Source organism: Simochromis diagramma, unplaced genomic scaffold (genome assembly GCF_900408965.1).
Source record: "Simochromis diagramma unplaced genomic scaffold, fSimDia1.1 OVJJ01000536.1, whole genome shotgun sequence".
Lineage (NCBI taxonomy): Eukaryota > Metazoa > Chordata > Actinopteri > Cichliformes > Cichlidae > Simochromis > Simochromis diagramma.
The window spans coordinates 114,207-139,526 of NW_024387029.1; the positions used below are offsets into that span (position 1 = coordinate 114,207).

Consider the following 25,320-nt stretch of genomic DNA (forward strand, 5'->3'; position numbering starts at 1 on the left):
CCCCTTCTCTACTTATTTTCCTGTTTAGAGGCAAACACACCCTCTACAATGTAGGCAACAGAAAACAGATTTTGTTTTCCTTCTTGGTCTCTGTTGATGTTCTACTTACATGATTAACTTTTTCATGCTTGTAGATGTGAGTGTGTGTGTGTGGGCAGTTATTTTGCGCCTTGGTTTTTCCACACGCTTCTTGCGACCCTGTTGACTATTTTGAATGACATAAAGTTGGTATTTCCATCTACTAATATTATTTTATTATTACACTGATATAGCACAAAATCCAGCTAGCTTTGCATAAAAATATGTGGTAGAAATATTCTTCAATGAGATACTTTTACTTTTTGACAAGAGTCTGTACATTTTCACTTTCACTTGAATAAAGAAATTTAATCTGTACTTCAACTTTTCCTAGAGTATTTTTCAACACCATTATCTGGACTTCTAATTAAGCACATATGTGTACTTTTGCCACCTCTGGTCAAATTGTAGTGTTACAAGTCCTTGGATCAGAGACATTAATCTTTGTCAGTTGTACCATGCAGTTTAATCAGTCAGTGACTTAATCAGGACTGTCTTACAATGATTTCTGAATAAGCAAAGCCTAGTATTGAACAAAGGGAAATTAAGTCATAATTTCTATTTCCTCAGCTTTTCTCTTTGTTTGTTTCCTGTGGAGTTAACTGAAACCAGTGTTAACTAGATTATCTTGAACATGTTTCTGAGTAGTCCTCAGCAGATGATATAAGAAATACCACATTTAAAACAAATAATACCCTTAACCTATGAATCAAAAGTAAAAGTAATCTAAAAGTAGAAACATGATGAACAGGTTTTTAATTATAGGGGAATTTGACAGAGAGATGCTTCATGGGTGTGACTGAGAGGCAGTAAAAGCAACAACAAAGCAAATAGAAGCAGAAAGGTGTACTTCATGCCAAATTCTTAACCTGCTTTCTCACAAATGACACGGACAGCACAGAAAAGTCAATTTCCACACATTGGAGCTTTAACACTTTTGTAGTGAGGATCACAAGTCACAAGTAGTGAACAGATTAAGGAGGAAAATAAACACTGCAACACAAAACCAGGAAAAATCAACCTCAGCAAAAAGTTCTCGTCTATAAATTATATGCTTTTCCTCTTTGTGTATTCAGCATGAAGTTTTTGCTGTTGCTGCTTTTCTGTCACATTTCATCTTCAGGTAAGACCTTTTAAATATTTTACCTTTTTTTGCATTAAAAGCAATGTCCTGCAGTTTCCTATGGTTTATGATACCCTGAGTGTGGACACTTTATTAAGTACACTTTGACAATGATAGGTTGGACTGATTCAACAATATTCAAGAAAAGATCCATTATTGGATTGAGATCTGGTGATTTTGGAGGCCATTTGAGTTTAGTGAACTCATTGTCTTTTGTGTCCACATACTGTTGCATTTGTTCTGTAGATGCATTTACCAGAAACGCTATAGAGGGCGGGAATGAGTATGTTGTTGTTGTGGTATTTGGGAAGAAGAAAAAATAATAAAAAAGGAGTTATCTCCAGTGATCCTCTGTTCCTACCTGCGTGTGTGTGTGTAATGCCTGCTTGAGCCAACACCACACAAGCGGTGACGAGTGGTGATGAAGTTATAGCTCTGCTCTCTTTGAAACCCCCGGGTGTTTTCCTGGATTGTCCGGGCAAACCGAAAATTCCATTTGCTGCATGAAAAAAGTTGTTCAATAACTACTTGCTTGCGATCCGGGCTAATGACTTTGCTATGGAGAGGAAGAAGGACCTGCTCATTCACTGTTTGGGAACGGAGGGACAACGAATCTACAGTGCCTTACCACTCGCTACGGATGATTGCGAGGGATCCATAAAGGCTTTCTAAACATACTTTCATCCTAAAGTCAATGTTGTTCCCCAGAGATACCGCTTCAGGCAATGAGCCCAAGCTGTCAGTGAGTCTACAGATCACTACGTTGAAGCAATGCGTGAGCTCGTGATATGATCTAAGTTTGGAGCTAATGAGAATGAAATGTTGCGGGAGAAGACAAATAATGTTCGTATACGTGAAAGACTGCTAATGGAGGAGGATTTGATGGTTGTTAGAACTTTGGAAATTGCTAGGCGTTACAGTAACTATGTTATTATTGTGGTAACGAGCACGGTAACTAGTTATTATGCCAAAATCAGGAACACGTTAGTCGTTACTGGGATTTAGATAGGGTCGATATTCGTTACTTCGTTTGGTGGCTATCGCGGAGCTTCCACAGATTCAGTAACATTAGCAAGTGGTGGAGGCCAGCAGGTGGATGAGGGAAAGGGGAGGCAGGAGGAGGAGAAACCCAGGCCACACCCACCAGGCCTGAAGGCGCCTGTAAACCAGTGTACATACACACCTGCACCCATACACACACACACACACACACACTCACATCTACAAGCATGGAAAAGAGCAACAGCAACACCAAAAATACATATGATATCACCAGTCCATGACTGCCCAGGGATCCTGGGTCGCTCAGACCCAGGACCCTGACAGTAGTTTATTTTCGTTGTGCTGATTTTTTTGTACTGCGTACTAGCTAGCATGACGGAGCTTCTATACAGCTGGGTGGGTGCTATGATGTTGAACTTTATTTTGTTCATAAGGTTAATTATTAGAGTTGTCAACCGTCCGCTAAAAACCGGAATCGTCTCGTATTCAGAGAAAATATTATGCGTTTTGTATTGAGGTGAAAAGGAACAGTTTGTCCCGGACTTCAGCTACAATGAAAAAGACACAAAGCTGGAGTTATTCTGTGTCTTTACACTGCAGCTGCCTCTTCTCCTCTCATTCTCTCCCCCTCCCTCTCCTGTTGCTACTTCAATCATGAAACTGATCAATGATCAGCTGATCAGCTTTTCTCTCTTGTTTGTTTATCTCCTACTTTGTGCCAGAAAGAAGAAACCAGCGGAGGTCGCGTTAAACAACAGCAGCACGTTTAAGCTTGGTCATCTGTTGTTAGAATTTATTTAATATTAATTTCTAGTATCAGCTGATGTTTGCTGGAGCCACAGCTGTAAAGCTGCTGGTCATGATATCGGTTTGGTTATCTGGTGAGAGGGAAACATGAAGATGAAACCAGGAGATGTCCTTACTGAATCATCAGAGCTGAACAGGTGATGGAGAAACAGGTTTACCTTTTAGGTGACATGAATGAGTTGAAGGGAAGTTATGAACTGTTTCTGAGAGACAAATAACACCAGGATCCTTTTCTAAGTAGCTGACAGCTGGTAAGTGTGCAGGGGCGGGTCTAGCAAAGTTTTGCCAGGGGGGCCAGGTAGGGCATTAACAGGGAGAGGGGGGCACAAAGAAATACTTTTCTTTCTTATTCTCATTTAAAATGTCTCACTTTTAAAAAATAATTATCTGAATCTTACAACAAACGACTGATAGATTGATGCATATATACCATCAAAACAGTGTACATCACTATCACAACAGCGTTTGTTTTCATTCAAAGGCTTTATGATTTTCCTAGTCAAAACGGCCAGAGCGATTTTTTTGTCCCAGTCCAGCCCTGTATGCAGCTCATCTGCAGTCTGGTGTTGCCTACATCTTCCTATTCGGAAGGCAGAATTTCCGAGTTCTGAGTACAATCGAAATCACCACGACTGCAGTTTTCGTGTTGGACGTAAAAAGCGCACATGATGCTGTGACGTAGGCTAGAATCATGGGGGCAGTCAACGACGGTCCAGGCGTGGGATTTCTCTCGTGGAAATATGCATATTATTTTTTCCTTTCTATTGGTAGGTGGCACGGTGCACTTGTGGAAAGTAAGCAAGCTAGAAGACTGGCAATCTTGCTGGGTATCCAGTTACGGAAGCAACACATTAACAAGAGAATTTTGAGTAAAACCAAAGTTACTTTCCCTGGTAACTAGTTACTTTGAAAGTAATGAGTAACTTGAAGTAACCGAGTTACTTTTGATAGAAGTAACTAGTAATGTAACTAAGTTACTAATTTAAAGTAACTTACTCAACACTGGTTGTTAGTGAAACAAAGCCTGTTGCCACTGTTCAAGTACAAAAGAAGATGTGCAAGCCAAAACACAAAGCAGCTAAAAAAAAAAGCGGATGCAGCTCCAATGTGCTACCATTGTGGTTCAGCTGACCACAAAGCCAATGATAAATCCTGCCCTGCAAAAGACTGCAAATGTAATATATGTGGGAAAATCGGACATTTGTCGAGAGTGTGTAAATCTTCCCATTAGCCTGTTAATGAAGTGACTGTTACTGTCACTGTACCAAATACTGCACAGGTATGTACTGCTAAGCTACTAGTAGACACAGGGCCTGGTGTTTCTATACTGCCTGGACATGTTTACAGCACACATTTTGGTTCAGTTAAGTTAAGTAATCCTGCTGTTCAGCTTGTTACATATTCAAAAGAGAAACTGAATGTATTAGGATGTCTTACAGCTGATATTACTTACAATGGGAAGAGTGTCTCCACAGATCTCTACATTGTGAGAACAGGGACACCCATACTGGGAATGGACTTGGTGACTGCCCTCCAGCTACACATAAAAGGGGGACAATTAGTACTTGAGAGTCCCAAGGTCTGTGCTACACTTCAGCAAACCTCTGCTCTGCCCACTCACTGCAAACAGGAATGTGAGTCTCCAGTTGCATTTGGATGTGCAAAGGACTTTGTACATAAAGTGAAGGTACGACCTGAAGTGAAGCCAATACAGCAGAAACTTCGACGCTTACCCCTGTCAGTCCGTGATGCTGTTTCCCCAGAATTCAAGAACCTTGAGGAACATGGCATCATAGAGAAAATCGATGCATCTGAATGGGTCTCCTCGATTGTAATCACTAGAAGAAAGACTGGTGGCATACGCATGTGCGTTGATTTGAGAGAACCTAACAAAGCAGTGGTCGTTGACAGTAATCCCTTGCCACTGATTGAGGACATACTGTCTGAGCTGTGTGGGGCTGTCATGTTCTCCACCCTAGATCTTAAATCCACCTACCATCAGCTAAAACTACATGAAGACAGTAGAGGGCTCACTGCTTCCATTACACATGAAGTACCAGTAGTGCAGAGTTCCCTACGGGTTAGGTTCGGGGCCTGCAGTTTTCCAAAAGATGATGACACAAATTCTACGTGGCCAAAAAGGGGTGCAATGCTATCTTGATGATGTCATCATATATGGAACTTCAGAAGCTGAACATGAGGCCAACCTGCATGCTGTGTTACACAGAATCAACAATGCAGGACTGAAACTCAATGTTGACAAATGTCAACTCTGTCAAACTACTCTGATCTTTCTGGGTCAAAAGATCGGTCCAAAAGGTCTGCTGCCAGATGATTCTCATGTCACTGCTATCCTGCATGCTCCGACCTCTACTGATCCTGCAATCCTGCAAACATTTCTTGGTTTGAGTGCATGGTACAGCAAGTTTGTGCCAAATTACGTGACTATTAACTACTCAGTAGTTAATTGTGCACAGCCCTGCTCTGGTGATGTTCAACCCCAGTAAGCCAACCATAGTCTCAACAGATGCCTCAGACTACGACGTCGGTGCTGTTTTGACTCAACTTGACAGTAATGATGTAGAACTGACTGTCGCATTTGCATCTTGCAGCCTGTCTGATGCAGAGAAGAAATACTCAGTCATTGAGAAGGAAGTCCTGGCTTGCATCTGGGCTGCTAAAAAATGGCGCACATGGCTCTGGGGCAGAAAATTCCTCCTACGAACAGATCACGAAGCGCTTACAACACTGCTGACTACTAAGGGCAATAACAGAGCTGGTCTACGCATAGCCAGATGGTCAGCTCGCATGTTGGAGTTTGACTATGAAGTGGAATATAGAACTGGGTCATTGAACCATGTTGCTGACTGTCTATCTAGGCTCCCAATTCCCGAGACAGACATGGCATGTGCAGAGGATGTGGAGTCAGTTGCATCCATCCTCACTGATCTGAGTGCTGTGTCTGAGGATGACTTCCAGACTTGTGGTCATGAACGAGTGCATCGTCAGAGGTACACATCGATTGCTAGTGCCTGAGTCACTGCAGAAAAAACTCACTGATATAGGTCATGAAACTCACCAAGGCATTGTACGTACCAAAAAACGCCTGAGGGAATTGTACTGGTAGCCCAAAATGGATTGTCAGATAGAGACAATGATAAAGAACTGTGCAACATGCAGACAGAATGACAAGTCCACTGTCACCCATGATGCTCCACTTCAACCCATTCCTCTACCAGCTGCTGCTTGGGAAAAGGTGTCTGCGGACATCATAGGCCCTTTTGAAATTGCCCCTTCTGTCTGTAGATTTGCCATCACATTGTAGACTACTGTAGTAAGTGGCCTGAAGTAGCTTTTGCTTCCCGAGCTGATGCAGCTACTATCATTCAGTTCCTTTCTGTAGCTTTCTCTCGTGAAGTGAATCCAAAGACATTGATAAGTGACAATGGCTCTCAATTTCTCTCTGCTGAGTTTGTTGACTTTCTCAAAAGCAGAAGAATCCAACATCTGAGATCCTCAGTGTATTACCCAAGAGCTAATGGGGAAGTTGAGAGATTCAATAGATGCGTTAATGACTGCCTACAGACTGCATTGATTCAAGGACAACCCTGGAAATCGTTCCTGAGAACTTACCTAATGGACTACAGAGCAACCCCTCATTCAACAACTGGAGTTTCCCCTTCAGAACTGCTCGATGGAGCAGTTCTTGTCCAGCCTGGTGACAAGGTCAATCTTCCGCTGCCAATTTTTGTGAATCCATGTAATCTATTGGCTCAGTTTCCTGTTCTTAGCTGAAATGAGTGGCAGCAGGTGTGTCACATCTGCTTCAAGTTTTGATGTAATGTTTGTTCATGTATTGGTTTTAACAAGTTTTTCTTTGGGTTTCTGTTGTTTTTATCAGTTCAAAGCATTATGGCTGTTTTCCTTTGACCTCTGACATCAGCAACTTATTTTCACCCAGAGAAATGCCAGTCACTTGATTTTTTTTTTCTTTGGACCATTCTTTGTAAACTCTAGAGACAGATTTGTGGAAAATTCCTAGTAGATCAGCAGTTCTGAAATACTCAGACCAATATGTCTTAGAGACTTCTCTCTTAGATCAACTTTCTTCCTCTTTCTTGGTAAGAATACTCGGTAAGAACTTCTGGAAGTTGTCTTGACCATGTCTACATGCCTAATTGCACTAATTTGCTGACTTCTGATGGGTTGATTAAATATTTGTCTTCCTGATGAAGTGGTTGGTCAGTGTATGTGTTTTATGTCTTATAAGAGAGTAACATTTCTTGTGCAGTAATTCAGTTTTTTAATTTTCTCATACTTCTTGCATTAATCATTATTTATATGAAAGAGTTTTAATATTTATTAGTAAAAAAAGTTATGTAATAAATGTGGTTACATTCATGTGTTTTTCTTTTTTTAAGCATTATCTTAAGACTTAAGAGAAGTTGATTAAAAAATCAATTAATACATAAATAAATAAAATATGGAACATTCACAAATGAATCATTATCTAAGTATGCATAAATGTGCATATTATAAAACTCAAGTTTTCGTTGTTTTCATGGCATCATCCATCCATCCATCCATCTTCTACCACTTATCCGGGGCCGGTTCAGCAGCTTAAGCAGAGAAGCCCAGACCTCTCTCTCCCCAGCCACCTCCTCCATCCTTTCAGGAGGAAGACCAAGGCATTTCCAGGCCAGCCAAGAGATATAATCTCTCTAGCATGTCCTGAGTCTGACCCAGGGCCTCCTTCCTATGGGACATGCCCAGAACACCTCACCCAGGAGACGCCCAAGAGGAGTCCTAGTCAGATTCCAAATCACCTCAACTGGTTCCTTTTAAAGTGGAGGAGCAGTGGATCTACTCTGAGCCCATCTACTCTGAGCCCATCCCAGATGGCTGAACCTCTCACCCTATCTCTAAGGGAGAGGCCAGCCACCCTTTGGAGAAAGCACATTTCTGCCGCTTGTATCCGTGATCTGTTCCTTTCAGTCATGACCCTAGGTGAGGGCAGGGAACAAGATCAAACCATAAATTGAGAGCTTCACTTTTCAGTTCTTTCATCACCACAACAGACTGGTACACTGTCCACATTACTGGTGCCACAGTACCAATCTATCAGTCAATCAGCTGCTCCCTTCTCTCCACACTGGTAAACAAGACCCCAAGATACTTAAAATCCTCCACTTGGGGCAGAAACTGATCCCCAACACTGAACGGGCACTCCACCCTTTTCTGGCTGAGGACCATGCAGATTTAGAGGTGCTGATTCTTATTCCTCCTGCTTCACACTAGGCTGCAAACTGCTCCAGTGCAAGCTGGACGCCATCACCCAATGAAGCTAACAGAACCACATCATCTACAACAAGCAGAGATGAGATTCTGAGACCACCCATGTGCAAGCCTTCCACCACTTGACTGCACCTAGAAATTCCGTCCATAAAAATTATGAGCAGAATCAGTGACAAAGGACAGGAGGGATGAAAACTGCATTGTTCCTCCTGTAGAGGAACAAACAAACTCTACTTTCCAGCATCCCAGCATAGACTTTCCTGGGGAGGCTGAGGAGTGTAATCCCTGTATAATTGGAGCACACCCTCCGGTCCCCTTTCTTAAAATTGAGAACCACCACTCTGGTCTGTCAATTCAGAGGTGCAGACCCTGATCTCCACCCAACATTTCAGAGGCTTGTCAACCAAGACAACCCTACAACATCCATTAGACTTCAGAAAATCAGGGCAAAGCTCATCCACCCCAGGGCTCTGCCACCAGGGAGTTCTTTAACTGTCTCAGTGAACTCACCCCGGGAGATAGATGAGTTGTCCCCCTCGTCCCCAGACTCTGCTTTCTCTACTGAAGACATGTCAGTGTGATTAAGGAGGTCCTCCAAGTATTCCTCCCACTGCCCAACAATGTCCTAAGTCGAAGTCAGCAGAGCTCCACTTGCACTGTGCACAGTGCAGGTAGATCAGCGCTTTCCACTCCTGAGTCGCCTGACAGTTTGCCAGAATCTCCTCAAGGCGGTCTGAAATCTTTCACATGACCTCTCTGAACTCCTCCCACACTCGAGTTTTTGCTTTAGTGATTTCCTGAGCAGCTGAGCCTGTTGGTATCTATTTGCTGGCTCAGCCTAACCAAGCCTGATAGGACTCCTTCAGCCTGGTGGTTCCCTTCATCACTGGTGTCCACCAACTGGTTTGAGTGTAACTACCACGACAGGCACCAACCACAGGCACCAAGGCCCCGCCAGGCGTTCCCAGCACACCTTCACTATATGTTTAGATTCACCAGGTCTGTGCAGCATCTTTGCCCACCCCTTGATCCAACTTACCACCAGATGGTGATCAGTTCTAACATGTTGTTCATTATGGACAAACTATGGTTTGCACAGTAGTCCAGTAACAGAATTCCACTCGGGTTCAGATCTCAATGACCCTCCCAATCATGTCCCTCCCTCCCACTGTCATTGCGCACATGAGCATTGAAGTCTTCCAGTAGAACGATAGAGTCTCCAGATGGAGCACCCTCAAGCACCCTGCCCAGGGATTCCGAGAAGGCCAGGTATTCTACTCATTTGGCACATAAGTGCAGACGACAGTCAGGACCCATTCCCTAACCCAAAGATACAGGAAACAAACTCTCTAGTCCACTGGGGAAAACCCCAACCCCAAGGGGATACCCAGCCCACCGCCTATCACCACAGGCAATTCCAGACTGAGACAGAGTCCAGCCTCTCTCCCAAATATGAATTTGCGTAACTATTTTTAAATCTCTGTAGAACTGGAACCACGTAAGGTAGCGCAATATTTCTTTTTGCATATGAAACCAGAGGAATTGTACTTACATGTTATGCCATTAGCTTGTCCTAGGTCATGGTTTCCTTCCACATAAAACTTTGCAAAAATTGCATAAAAAGCGCTTGCAGCAACAAAAGACAATATATTCCAGAAACACGCTTTGCCAATCCGATCAGCTGTTTGCAACACTTCCCAGGTTGGAATAGACGTCAGCGCGAACTATTGTATGTCCGCCATTACCTGGCCGAAACCGGAAGTGATGTCACTTTCGTGGAAAATGTAGTTTTTTACCTTCAGGGCCTTATAAGCCTGTACTGGTGTTTTTAAAAGTCATATTCGGCTTTATGCTTTTCTGTATACTTTCTGGGATGCGTAGAACTCAAATTGCACTGCTGGAAATAGTTTATTTTGATGCACATGCTGGGTTTTTTTTTTTTTTCAAATTTGCATTATAATATTTAGTTTCGTTTTTCCTGCAGTATATAAAAATTGGTGTATCTCAAAAATGAAACAATGAAGACACTCAAAATAAATTTCCCGTGGTTGAAAACTATTTTGTGCAACTTTTTTGTATTTACAGTTTTGAGCAATAAACCTCTTAAATTTCTCTAACTAGAAATATATGTAAAAAACAAAAACGATTTTCAATTTTTTTGTAGTTTATTGCACTTTTTTGCAATTTAAGTAGTTTCAATGGACTGAATGCATACATATTACTAAAATCTAGGCTGTAACGGTTGTATTGATGTATAGCAACTTGAAATGCTCCCAAAAATGGCACTATAGCATGTAAAAATTCAAAGATAGGCTCTGGCGCACTTGGTTCTATGGTAGGTCTTAAAGGGTTAAGGTGAGCCCAATTATATTGAGCCGGTACCTCTCCACTTTACGCACTAACTCAGGCTCCTTTCCCACCACAGAGGTGACATTCCATGTCCCAGTTGCTAGTTCATTACCTGGGCCCTTTTTCATATAGGGCCTGGCTGGGCCATAGACTAAGGCCCAGCCACCAGATCCTTTCCCTCAGGCACCTTCCCCAGGCTGGGCTCCAGGGCATGGTGAACAGTTCCTTCAACTTTTTGCTCATAGAGGGGTTGTCTTCACACTTTGGTGATGAATATTATAAAACACCTATTTAAAAACACACAAGAAAATTGTACAGTGGAACCCCAACTTACGAATATCCCATTTAACGAAAAATTCAAGTTACGAAGGCACTTAACGACAATATTTCTGCCCGTGTTACAGCAAAATGCCTGCGTAACGAAATCCGCTGGCTCTGATTGGCTGAGCCCAGAATGCCTTCCGAATCATGTGACAACCCCCTTGGCTTTCGTACTTTGGCTTCGCTGTTCCACTTCAACGACGTATTGTTGTTGCAGTTAGCAATTAGCCTATAGCCTATCGTTCACTCAAAAGGCGCGATGGGTGCTTCGACTTACGAAAATTTTTGACTTACAAAAGACCCTCAGGAACGAATTAATTTCGTAAGTCGGGGTTCCACTGTATTTACAATTAAAATGTATGACCTAAAATGGTACCATACAAGGCCTGCATTGACATAAGGACAGTTACATCAGTTGATCTTGATATTCTGTTTAACTTACAGTAAAGCACTCAATGACTCTTTTCTTCACTGCATCTTCTGGAGTCCCAAACTTCCCGGAGGTTGTGGCTGTTATGCTGAATAATGATGTAGAGGTCGGTTACTGTGACAGCAAACTCAAAACAGCTATACCCAAACAGGACTGGATGGAAACATTAAGAGATGAGGATCCAAACTACTGGAAGTGGTACACTGGGGAGTGTACAGTGCATCAGCAATTCTTTAAAGAAGAATTTCTGTTTATGAAGAAGCGCCTAAATCAAACTGGAGGTGTGTTTCTGTAAATATTTATTGGAATCAGTTTTAATGCTTAAACTGTGTTACTCACAAAAATGTTACTGACAGTAGTTGTTGCAGTCTGTGAGTCAGTATGTCACTGTGGCAATCAGTTTGTCATTTACCACACTTTTTACTTTTCTCAGCTGTCCATATTTTGCAAAGATTCAGTCGTTGTGAATGGGATGAGGAGACTGAAGAAGTCAATGGTTTTCATCAGTATGGATATGATGGAGAAGACTTTCTAACATTTAACCTCGAGACACAAACATGGATTGCTACAAAACCACAGGCTGTCATTACAAAACATTTATGGGACAAAGACAAATTCAACAATGATTTTTGGAAGAAATTCTTAAAACAAGTTTGTGTTGACTGCCTTAAGATGCATATGAGCTATGGGAGGAGCTTTCTGCTGAGAAGAGGTAAATTAACATACCGTAAGATAGTTTTGTGGATTTTATTAAAATTTCTCTTAGCCTACATTAAAATAGTTATTACGCATATGCTTCAAGCTATCAGTTATTTGATCAATTTTTTTCTTTAGAGCTTCCCTCAGTGTCTCTCCTCCAGAAGACTCCCTCCTCTTCAGTCAGCTGCCACGCCACAGGTTTCTTCCCTCACAGGGCCATGATGTTCTGGAGAAGGAATGGAGAAGAGATTCATGAAGGTGTGAATCCTGGAGAAATCCTGCCAAACCATGATGGGACTTACCAGATGAGTGTTGACTTGGACCTTTCAACAGTGACACCTGAGGAGTTCAGGAATTATGACTGTGTGTTTCTGCTATCTGGTGTTAACAAAGTCATCATCACCAAACTGGACAAAGCCATGATTAGAACCAACTGGAGTAAGACTAGAATAATGTGTGATAGATGTGAGAAATACACATGCACGTACATATGCTCAAATTGCATTAAATTGCAAATACGTTTAGTTTCACCACTCTTTTCGACCTACCGCCTTTCTGTTTCTTGTATACAATTAACAACCTGAACCCCTTGATTTTCTTCCAATGCATATACCCTGCTGCAGAACAAATATCACAAGGAGTGGTATCTGAAAGTATCTGACCTGTTTTTTTTTATATCAGTAGTTAGTCCTAGTAAACCTTTTCTTGTTTTTGTTTTTTTTCGTTGTTTCGTTTTGAACAGAGAAGCCCTTTGATATGACTATTTCCATCATCTCTGCTGTGGCTCCTCTTGCTGCCACCCTCATAGTGGCTGCTGCTTTCATTTGCAAAAAGAAGAAAGGTAAGAGGGAAAAAATCGCCTAATCTCTTCTCATCTTCTCTACTTAAATTTGATGCTTAGAAAATTCATTATGTCTGAGAAATGTAGTAAATAAGGAAAATATTTTCTTTCTTCTAGTTTCTGCTGAATGCCCTCCCTGTCGTGAGTAAAACCTATTCATGTTTTTAATATAATGAATAGCAGATTAAGAGTGAAAGGTGCTTCTTCACGAATAAGCAAAATGTGATGTACACAACAGTCAGATAATCTGAAGCTTATTGAGTGATCTAAATATTGTGTTACAATGACGGATACCCATGATTTCAAATAATTAGGACAGTGTATGCATAAGTAATACATGTAAGCCAAACATTCAGACTTCAGAGTACATCAGAAATCTCCTGCCAATAATTCCAGCATATCACTGCTGTTTGACGCACCTCAGATGATCTTTGCTGTAAACTGACAGAGTTGGCGGTGAGCACAGATGCCCTACATACCTGCTGTGCATAAACAGTAAAATTCCATTTAAACGATCTTTATTTTGCCAATGAGTAAAGAAATACTAAGAGTAATGACAGACTTGACTAACAGTTAAGAGTTAAATGGCAATAAAAACAACATTATACCAGCTATTTATTAAAGAAAATTGTGTAGCATAAGTAAACAGTTTCTTTTTTCTTACAGCTCCTGACAACATCTCTGAACTCTCTGAGAAATTGAATCCAGAAGCCTGATAAACACTCTGCATACTGTAAATTACCTTAGAAGAGCAATAGGTCGGATTCTGATATAAACCATTTCATATATTGTGTTTAATAGCACCTGAAACAAAAATTCTGTTTCTCTAATTACTCCTGAATGGCAGTCTCCGAAGAAACTCCACTATTCCTGCAAAAAAAGACCTTGGAAAATTCTTGAATATTTGTCCACTGCGTTTAAGAGTTACTGTAAAGTCTGCACTTAAGTATATGAAGTTGGTAAATGTCTTACACAAAATATTTTATTATATATTAATATATATATTGAAATTTTGTGGTATCATGCGTACAAAACTGCCAGAAGTTAAAGAAACAGATTGTCTTATTGTAATTAGTAGTGAGGATGGATAATTCCGTCTAGGAATTATGCTATGTTAACTGATCAAGTGTTATGTGGTGATAAATGCCATCATTGGCTATATTCAGAGGTAACTTTTTTTAAATCAGTGAATCAAATAGTTTTAGACACTGCTATAAAAATTAAGGAACAATTTAAAAATACATCAGATTTTAATAGGTGAAAAAATCTGACTGGATATCTATACTGACATAGACCAGGTAATGTGTTATTAAAGAAAGGACGCCAGCCAGCCTGGGAACATTGAGTTTAAATAGGCCATGTTACAATTAACTCCAGTAATCCCCAAACCACATGGTGTACACAAGATGTGCAGGGAGTCATCAAGCTGATAAAGGGGTCCATCAGGCTTGGTTAGCCTGTGGGACTAGTAGGCCAGGCAGAATGAGGTTCAGGTGATAACAGAAGTAAATACCCCAGTGTTAGAGGCCATGGAAAAAACTTTGGTCTGCTTTAAAGTGAATCTGGGAAAATGCCAGGCATCTTAGGAGGAACAACACTGCTCTGCTCACACAGTGTGCAGTATGAGTAGGGCGCTGTAGACTTCACTTGACTATACAGTGACAGTGGAAGGAATACTTTGGGACCTTCTTAGTTCCTTAATCTCAGTAGTCCCTCACTTCCAGATTAGCTGGAAGTAGTGGTTGCGGAGAGGGAGGTCTGTGTTTCTTTGCTTAGGCTTCTCCCCCTGCAAGCAAGTCCCAGTAAAGTGGAAGAAGATTCATAGCTGGATGGAATGTAAACTTAACTGATAATGAAAGATGATGGAGAAAAAATATAGCAGGTATCAAATGGTAGAATGTGTTGTGATGATAAACGGGGACTGATTGAAAACTGGCTTTATTTTCTAAAAGACAAAATGCAGCAGAAAAATCAGTGGATACACACAGCAGCAGGAGTCAATGCGACTCTGGCCCACAATATATAAAAAAAACATTACTTTGAAGTCAAATGTAATAGCGGGGTAAAACTGAGACAAGTATGAAGCAAAATACACCAAAAAATAAACTACTGATAATCCCTTATAATATTTAAATTCCCACTAAGATGGATCAATCACAAAACACTTACTTGTACAAAAGTACATTTTCCAGTGATTCTTGACATAAGGGACAAAACATGTCCGGCAGATAAAACCCAATTTTGTGGTTAAAAATATGCATACAAGTGTTAACCCAACTGCCTAAAAGACAAACCAAGGCAATGTTTATACAACAACATTATGATTTTGCATTTTGTATACATATATATTTATTTTAAATGGTACAATACATTACCAGTACCTTAAAAATCCATTGTCCAGAAGCAGGTGTAATAATATTAAAATACAGAAAAAAAATTAAAAGTAATGTAAAATTAAACATCATGGCTCTCATCACTAAGTATTTAAGTCAATACCTTATATAATATCAAAATATGACATTGAAAATTTATTTTTACATATTTTTTAAGTGATTAAAATTGTGTCCAGAGTTTTTGTCAACACCATCAGATTTTTTTAAAAGTACAAAAAACTCAGGAATTATTGTGGGTAGCTTACACTCTGAGGACCCCTTTACCACTTCCTGTTTGATACACATGCCATGAGGTCACTGCTGTGATATTTTTTTATTTTTTATTTCATTTATGGCATACCTTTCTGATAAAACTCTGTGTCACAACTATAGTCCGTCAACACCAAAGTCGATGTAATCCAAGATTTTATTTATTTATTTTTTTGTAAAAAGAGTTTCATTTAGGTAGATTGTAGAGGCCATAAGCAAATGATGAAAAACAAGATGGCTTCTGTCAGAAAAACATGTGTTATGAGAGAAAGAAGGGTATTTTGTCAACACCATCAGATGTCAACACCATCAGGATTTTTTTCTGACGGTGTTGACCCTTTTTCTAATGGTGTTGTCAAATGCCACAAAAGTGTGCTATAGTCACCATTTATATTAAGTTTTTTTTAAACTAATATTTCAGATGTATTACTTCCTGTGTATTTTACTGATATTTCTGCTTTATAGATGTGTCAAATATTATCAAATTTGCCTTATCTTGAATCTCATTGTTTATGTATACATTATTAATCCTGTAGGAAAATGCTTAGTCCTCTGCATTTAACCCATTCACTTAGTGATGCAGTGGCAGCTACAAATCCAGGATAGCCGCTGTTCGTTGGATTTGAACGCCCAACGTTCCAATTGTGTGGCATCTACACAGCAAATCCAGCATGTCCAAATTAACACTGTCAGATTTGATTTCAACACTATTAAAGTGTCTATACGGGTTCACACCAGAGAGTGTTAATTTAACTCTTTTGGAGAGTTGGTACGTTAACTCTGATTTCGTGTTAAACACCAAATCTATCTGGAGTTGATAATTTAACACTTACTAATGCTAACTAGGTGTTAAGAGTTTATATATTAACTCTCAAAGAGTATTTTAGTTTAACTACGTAAGAGTTATCTTCTAATTAATTCTAAAAAGCGGGAATTTTACTGTTCTGAACTTCTAGAAATTTCTTTTGGAAATAAACATTTACTAAAAAGATGCAATGGTTTTTGAAAAACATTTATTCTGAACTGTGCACCACAATTTCAAAACATTTTCTGAAAGATGTAACAGTGTACATGTTCTCACTTTCATTAGAATTTTGTTTATCAAAAGGTCTGACATAGGTTGGTAAATGCAAATAACAGCATTCTCATCACTTATTTCTTCAATACAATATGCATGTCCTTCATTCATCCCTTTGTGGAACTTTAACGCACTTCTGCTTTCCCGCATATTCACAGCTTATTCTGTGTGGAGATTGATTAAAAATTAGTTGACACTATTTAATTGCACAAATAATCCGGTAATCAATTGCAGCACAGTAAAAAAAGGAATCCTCTTTGAGCCATTACTTGTGTAAAGTATTTTCCCAAAAGACAAGGACACAGACAACAGGTAATGCTGAACTAAATTTAAAACCTCAGCCTTTTTCATTTTTACCTAAACCGTGTGCACAAAACTCTGGAGGGATCTAAACGCTAACGTAGAACCCAGTCAGGACATCTGCTACTGCTGTTTGCTCGTTTTTTATGGGAGATCATTTTCAGGCTTCAAGTAGCACCATTATACCGACATTTCACATTCTAGACATTGTTTTAGGTGTATTTGACCAAAAGTTTGACTGAAAATTCACATGCAAGCTTTTTTTCAAGGCTGTGGTATTTGCCCGCAAACAATACCTTTCAGCTAGCTAAAACAGAATATTATGCTATCAGTGAGCAACACGGCTAATGCCTTTCACACAGCTTTGTCTCAACTCCAAAGAGCCACAGAAGTAAAAGCTAATAGAAATAATTGAAACAATCTTTGAAAAAATGACTTACCAAGCATGGCAAACAACTCAAATATGTAGAGCAAAATGTTCTGAAACGGCTTCACTTCAGCTTCGATTGGAGCCTATGGTGCTGTGGGCGGAGTCTGTGAATTTACTCTGTTGGTGTCATAGCTCCTGTAGGAGTTCAGAGTTAAGAGGTCAAGAGTTAATGTTTCCATTGTAACACCTCCAGATTTGACATAGAAACACTCACTTTTAACAATCGGTTTTAACTACTATCATTTTACACCTCAGAGTTACATTAAAAGAATGTGACTACTTACAGTAAAATTAACTCTACTTTTGCAAGAAGACTACTAACACCAATACATTTAACACTTTTGAATTTGCTGTGTTCTGAGATAGCTGTGCCCCGAGAGCTGTTCTTTAAGTGATGATGTATGAATCCTGCTTCCGGGCCTAAACTACTCTGTGTTTATTAAGCCTGTTGTGCTGTTAAAATGTTTTAATGCTTTTTATCTTGTTCTATTACATCTGAACAAGCCCCTAAAACAGTCAGTGATCACTGTCAGCCTAACCATCAGAAACCCTTGCATTAACTTTTATCAAGTAGAAAAAAGTTAGCATTCATCCTCCAGCTTCACTGTGTTTATATTATGCTAACATAGCTGTGTCACTAGCGATCACGTAGCACATCACTATATACCAGCTAGCCCAACTTCAGTAACCCTACAGAAGTCACTGCTGTTTAGTTTTCTGTCTTCATTTATGTTGGACGTGGTAGCAGAGCTGGTATATCATGTTTAGGTGGAAACAAGCAAACTTATAACTCTGTTAAATTTCATATATTCTGTTTTCATGGATGCCTGGATGTTACACCTGGTAGACCAGCCACACTGATCATTTTATTACAGATGAAAGAATTTAGACAGTTTGTAACTCTCAGTGATGCTGCAGAGTTCTTTTGACTTTGGGATCTGCAGCGGAGTTTGGACCTGGAAACGGCTAATGACATCAGACTTAATGGCCGGATAGCATTTCTATTGCTTAATGCATAATTGTGTTGTGAATATTCATCCTTAATCTGTAAAAAAGCATAAGGTTCAGAAAAAGTATAGTAATTGCAAAATGGTACATTTCAGGCTAGAATGGCAAAGGGGAACCTGTCAGTAGAGGAACAAAAGACAAGGAACAGGGATAATCAAAAAAGAAGGAGAGAAAAAATTAACAGCCAGCCTGAGTTGAAGAAAGAGTTTCTCATAAAGGAAAGGGAAAGATGGAGAAATAGAGTGAAAGAGGGAAAAATAAAGAACATCAGTGATCTGAAAGAAAGAGAAAAAAGGCAGAAGAGAAGGTTTTGGAAACAAGCACAGAGAGACAAAAGGAGAGAAAGTCCAGCAGGGTCTAAACACACAACCGAGGAGGACTAAAAGACTCCAGGTCTCTTTTATCCCTACTGCGTCTTGTCTCCTTAATGGCAAATAATTGTCCTTGAATTTTCTATCATTATTATTGTTATTATTGTTTTATAGTATTGTTCTGTTTGTTCTTATCCTCCTGCTGCTAAACTAATTTCCCCTTGTGGGACAATAAAGAAATTGAATTGAAACAGAGTACTTTAGGAATCAGCAAGCTATACTTGCTGGTGAACTATTAAGATGTAGAACTTAACATGTGCAAAAACAGAATTGTTATGATGTGTCTTGTGATATTACATAAGTTGTTCAGGCTTAATGGTCATTTTGAAAGAAATAATATCTTGTTTTCTATTAGTGTGTCACCACCGTCATATTTGTGTCACCACCGTCAGCACCTTGTCAACTCCATAATATGGAGTTTTTGTTTATTTTTCTCTTTTGGAGAACCATATATTTTCCTCCCTCATGATCTTCCAATAAAAATATGTAATTTTCTCAATAAATGTGTCATTTGCATGCTGCTTAATATGATTGTTTCTTATAGAGATTAAATACAAGCTTCTGAAAATATGTATGACTGTAACTCTAATATTAAAAAGCCAAAACAATCTTACTTTTAAACATGATATAATTCATTTGAATACATATGTGCATAAACAATAGAATAGAGAAGCTGCTAATAGTCAAAATAGCTGAAACAACTTAATTTAAAATATATATTTTTGCATTTCTTTGTGTCTGACGGTGTTGACACAAACCTTGCACTTCTCCAGCAAAAACATAAATTATTAAAAAATGTTACACCTGGGAGATTGTACCAAAACATGGTGAGACAGCCAAAACTTTGTGTAACAATTATATGTAAATATGTTTTTGAAAACTCAAAAAAATAGATGTTAGAAAATTAAAACCTGTTGTGTTCCTAATCTCAGGAATCACTGGTTGAAAATACTATTTAACGTGCAGCCTTAGATGAACTCATTAAAAAAAAATTATATTCCCTACTCTAACATTTACACATACTTCCATCCGCGTCGGCTTATCCTTTCCAGGGTTGCAGGGGGCGCTGGAGACTATCCCAGCTGTCATAGGGCGAGAGGGCATAGGGCAGCTGTACACCCTGGACAGGTCTCCAGTCTGTCGCAGGGCTAATAAATAGAGACACAGACAACCATTCGCACTCACATTCACACCTATGGGCAATTTAGATTAATCAATTAACCTATCCCCACTAACTGCATGTCTTTGGACTGTGGGAGGAAGCCGGAGCACCAGAGTACCCGGAGGGAACCCATGCAAACACTGGGAGAACATGCAAACTCCACACAGAAAGACCCCAGGCTGATGGTGGAATTGAACTCAGGACCTTCTTGCTGTGCAGCAGCAGTGCTAACTACCATGCCAGAGTGCTGCCTGTATTTACACATACTTAAAGGACAAAATGCAGCAGCGAACTCAGTGGACACACAGCAGCAGGTCTCTCTTCATCCTTGTTTTGCACAAGTAAAAAACACAAATTGGTGGTATAATTGATAAAAGGCAGTCTCGATTAATATTTTCCTCATTCAAAGTAATCAAAAAAAAAAAAAAAAAAAAAAAAAAAACTTAGGGGCCCTTTAGCCCTAAGAACTAATACTTAGGGATGTTGCAATTAGGATCATTTGAAGTTCTGTCTCCACATGCTAATTTAACTGAAATCAGCCATGTTCTTGCCAACCAAATTACGCTTCGTCTTGTAAATAAATATTGTTTCATTAATGCTAGTTCAAATGTGTTTATGAGTTAATAAAATATGAAATTGTCAAATCACAATTGTTTTTTGTATTTTTTAAGTTACACATGAAGATAATGTAAGCTGTAAAATCAGCAAGTTAATTTACAAACAAAACTCTCAAAAGTGTAGCTGTAGTAGGTCTCAACCTCCCGTTAGCTTCGAGATGGTGGGTGTCAGATCTCTGAAAACGTCGGAGCACTTTTGCAAATATGTGATGTCTTGTAAACCGAGCAGATATCTGACATTTACACAATTACATTCACGCCTCAAAATATCTTAAAAGTGTATTTTGTGACCCAGAAAGAGTAATATTACAACTAAGTAGCTGCCGCCATTGTTGGAATTCAACTTTTGCGAGATCTCGCAAAAGTCAGTCTTAATTTTTTTTTCTCCCATGTCCCCTGCGGGGCTCCGTAGTATCGGCGGCTCAATCAATCTGACTGTATTGAGCTGGATTTGAGCAGACAGTATGCTTGCACGTCGCAGTGAACCGTCTGTATTTACATTCATGCAGTCTTCTCTTTATAGTAGACTTGAATATGGATATGCCGACCGCCTACCTCAGCTCTTTTAACTCAATAGTACATATTATTAAGGTTATGATGTAGAATAAATATACAAATATTTATTTTATTTTAGAGCGACACAGTATATTTGACACCCTTATCATTTGTTTATTATTTATTTTAATTTACATAGTTTACAAGATTGAATAGGTATAGGTACAAGTATTTTATGTAATCATTATATGAATATGAATCCTTTTACATTTTTACAGATCAAAAATTTTACAGATTAAACATCTACTGACCAAACTTCCAGCTTTGCAAAATTTTATACTGGGGCATCATGGTGACAAGAGAGCTGAATGTAAAAGCAAAGCTCTGGATTTACTGGTCAATTTACATCCCTTGCTCTTGCCCATCATCACAAGCTCTGGATGGTGACCAAAAGAAATGAGCTTTCTCCAAAGGGTAGCTGACCTCTCCCTTAGTGTTAGGGATGAATGGATCAATTGATGGATGGATCTTTTAAGATTTGTTTATTTAATTTTGATTCATAGCTCTAGAACAAAAATATGCAGTTTTGTAACACACCCACTATGACTTTGGGTGAAAAAAACTGTTGTTATTGTTCTACGATTAATGTAATAAGTAGATGGTCAATTAGGCATTGTCTTGGGAAAGGAAAATGTAGTTCCTCTCATTAATGTAAGGGGGTGCCAGAAGGTTGTCTTTCTAAATGAGGTTTGGCTCCCCTTGGTGGTTAAAGATTTATTTGTTAAACTGTGCATTTAAATGTGTGTGTTTCAACTCTAAATGTCACCAGACGTTAAACACAGTGACAAAGATCATTAATTCACAAGTTTACAATGATTATAACAAGTGAAGGCTTAATTAAAGACATAGTAAAATGTTTAGATTCCAAAAAACACCACCACAAAAATAATATGTACAAATAGGAATACAGTAGGTTCTGGTTGTTTGACATCATGTGTACACATGAAATTTCCATGAAAATCCTGACATTGATGCTGCACATCATTAACATAATGTAATGTAACGTAACGTAACATAACGTAAAGTTACATAACACATACCATTACAGCAATTACAAGTACATTCTTTTTAAAGTTACTCAACAGTATATCCTGTGGGCAATCCAAGGAGTTTAAGAAAAAAAAGGTAAGTGAACAGGGTGCATCACATAGTTAATATAAATCTCTCCAAAATGCGTTCAGTATTACGGTCTTAACTTTAGTAAGACCTTCAAATTACAAACTGAAACCAGTGATAGTACTTCATCCTGTCAAATTGTATTGTTTAAGACATTTACTATTTAACTCTGTGCATAATCTGATATAAATGATCATAATGCAATATCTTTATCAGATATAAAAGGAATTTTAATCTTGTAGTTCAGTGAAAATTTCACCATCATTAATGTGATCAACGCTTGTTATCTTTAAGCCCATCCAAGAGTTTTGTGGAAACTCAGTGTTTGTGTAAGGTATGCCGACACGGCAGTAGTTTTCTGTGCTGTATACTTACTGATTTTATCTTTGACTACTTATACCAAAAAAGCAGCCAGCACAGAACCAATCTGACATACATTACCAAATACAAAACACACACAGTAACTAACACTGAGATTCTGTCACTGTTTTGGTTATTTTATGTGTTTTGTTTACTGCCAATTTCTCAATGGCAAACCACAATTCAATAGGTAATAAAAGAGGTAATAGGTAATTAAAAGTAATTATAAATTGCATTGGGAGCCACTGAAGTGATTTTAATACTGGAGTAATGTGGTTTAATTACCTTTAATTAAATTTCTTAAGTGAAAGCAGCTCTGGTAACCTTATTGAGGTGATTATCAAAACAAAATCACTGTCCAAAATGATGCAATGAGATCAAAGAAATTCATTTGGTTTTTTGCAAACAATTTTTTTAAATACTTTGCTGAGGAATGAAAGATTAGGAAGTCTGAGTCTTAATTATTAATTACAATGGATCTAAGTTTGTTTTTTGAGTAGTGGTGTGATTACATCAGATTTAAGAGAAACAGGAAAAATGCCATGAATGTAGAGAACTGTTGATAATATTTACTAAATGTTTTCTAAAGCAATGACTTATAATTTGAATAGTTTGGTGGGGATCAAAGTCAAGCAAAGAGGCCCAAGACTTTAACTGGTGAATATCTTCTTCCAGATCTTTAAAAATTGGAAATGATAATGTGGACATTGTGTTTGTAGTAGTAATTTGATCAGAATGTCAGTGATGGATAAATATGAGAGGCTAAGATATTTCCTCATCACATTCACTTATTAGCTGAATAAATTTCAGTTGGTATGATTTTGGAGGGATTAATTAGTTTATCAGTGGATGAAAATAGAAAAGCAGAATTAGACTCTTTATTGCTAATCATTTGGAACATGTAGTGTTGTCTGGCTAATTTTAGCTTGTTTTTATAGCAGTGAAGTCCTTACTGTAGATTTTAAAATTAATTTGTAGTTTATTTTTTCAATATTTTCTTTCACCTGTCCAGCAGATTCTTTTTGCCTGCTTTACCCTTTCACTGTTTCTTCAGGGTGCTTGAGGTGAACCCTGTATATTAATAGTTTTAACAGAGGCAACATGGTCAATAATCTAAGACACTGCATCATCATAGGAGGACATTATTGGTCATTTGCACTTTGAATAATAATTTCACAATCTCGTTGTACCTGTACAATGACAATAAAGGGCTTTTCTTTTCTATTCTGTTTTTAATAACTGTTTCAGCTGTACTGGCTTTGACATGATACTTATTGAAATCAAGGCCTCTGAAAAATAACCCTGATCAAGCGTGTGACTTTTTGCTTGGGTAGGGTCGATCGTATACTGTTTAAACCAAAGCATTCTAAGAAACTGATAAACTGTTTAGTGTCAGAATTGTTACTGTTGTCAGTGGAAATAATAAAATAATCTTAAATAAAAATACAATCAAATTTACGGAGAAATACAGAAAATAAAATAATTAATTATAAAACTTAAATGTTAAACGGCAGAAGATACTATAGCAGCCAGATGAAAGAATGGAGAGCAGAACTGCTTACAGCACAATTAGGTTTGTGGATTTAGTTTCTCAGACTGCTCGGAGCCATCGTCTGGAGCTGTAATATCAAAAACAGACAGTCGGGAAGTATTCTGGTCTTTTCAAAGTATAATAAGCAGGTGATTGTTTGTTTCTGTTTGCAAACACAACCCTCTCTCTGCAGAAATATTAGTGGTTATCAAGCAAATGAGAGCATAAATAAGAAACGGAATGTGTTTTGGCAAAACACAATCAGGGTTTTGCATTTGTTCTTTTAATATCTTCACTCAAGACGAATTTCATTGGTTAAATTAGAATTACATTAATAATTACATTACAGTCTGATGTAATTACGTAAGTACAATGGAAAACTATACATCGATGGAATCTGATCAAATGAAATTTCTTACCTTTCTCACCTTTCCTCCTTTTGTAAGCCAGAAATATCACAGCTGCAATGATGGTGAAAACTAGAACAAACCATAGAGCAAACCATAGAGCACGGTGCTCCATGGTGGTCCCGTCAGAGAGCTTCTCTGCTGAAGAAAAGAAAGCAACACTTTATAATACAGAGCAAAAATGTGTGCAGTTACTAAAGAATTTGTAATAACCACATCACATCTGATAATTGATGAGAATGACATCTCTGATTGAAACAAAGAGCTGCACAAAACAAGAAGCACATTTGAGAGATCAGACTGTGATGTTTGGCGAAAAGGCCTGGTTCGCAGTCTCTGCTCTAATTCATCCCAAAAGTGTTCATTGCAAAGGATTCTGTGCATGCAAGTCAAATTCTTCCACAGCAAACTTCCTCGTCCTTGTCTTTATGGACCTTGCTTTTTGTGGTGGGTATGAAGGGGCCATCCCCAAACTCTTTCCACAAAGTTAGGAGCATGAAATAGTCCGAAATGTCTCAGTATGCTGAAGCAGCATGCTTTACACCACTGCGTCCATTGCAGTGATGTAAGGCTTGGATGCAGCTACTCGGGCATGGAAACCCATTCCATGAAACTCTCTACAGCTGTGTTGCTGTCATTCCCTGTCACTTCCACTTTGATATATAATAGCACTAACAGTTGAATGTGGAATATTTAGTAGCAAGGAAATTTCATGACTGGTCTTCTATCACAGTACCACGCTGGAGTTCACGGAGCGCCTTAGACAGACCCACTCTTTCACAAATGTTTGTAGATGCA

The 25,320-nt window shown here is 38.7% G+C and overlaps 1 protein-coding gene across 1 annotated transcript; it reads left to right on the forward strand.

The window, feature by feature from the left end:
• Positions 1 to 933: 933 nt before the first annotated feature.
• On the forward strand, positions 934 to 15,889 carry LOC120739455 (major histocompatibility complex class I-related gene protein-like). The gene is made up of 6 exons (XM_040041217.1): positions 934 to 1,201; positions 11,420 to 11,686; positions 11,839 to 12,117; positions 12,240 to 12,945; positions 13,063 to 13,086; positions 13,612 to 15,889. Exons 1-4 carry the CDS (start codon positions 1,156 to 1,158, stop codon positions 12,686 to 12,688), a joined length of 1,041 nt encoding a protein of 346 aa, XP_039897151.1. The 5' UTR covers positions 934 to 1,155; the 3' UTR covers positions 12,689 to 12,945; positions 13,063 to 13,086; positions 13,612 to 15,889.
• Positions 15,890 to 25,320: the final 9,431 nt, after the last annotated feature.

What these genes read in the sequence shown, in the direction of transcription:
- LOC120739455 (XM_040041217.1), top strand. Translation starts at nt 1,156, where the DNA reads ATGAAGTTTTTGCTGTTGCTGCTTTTCTGTCACATTTCATCTTCAG. An exon ending in CTGTCACATTTCATCTTCAG is followed by an intron (nt 1,202 to 11,419) that starts GTAAGACCTTTT and finishes TTTAACTTACAG; the next exon opens with TAAAGCACTCAATGACTCTT. An exon ending in GCGCCTAAATCAAACTGGAG is followed by an intron (nt 11,687 to 11,838) that starts GTGTGTTTCTGT and finishes TACTTTTCTCAG; the next exon opens with CTGTCCATATTTTGCAAAGA.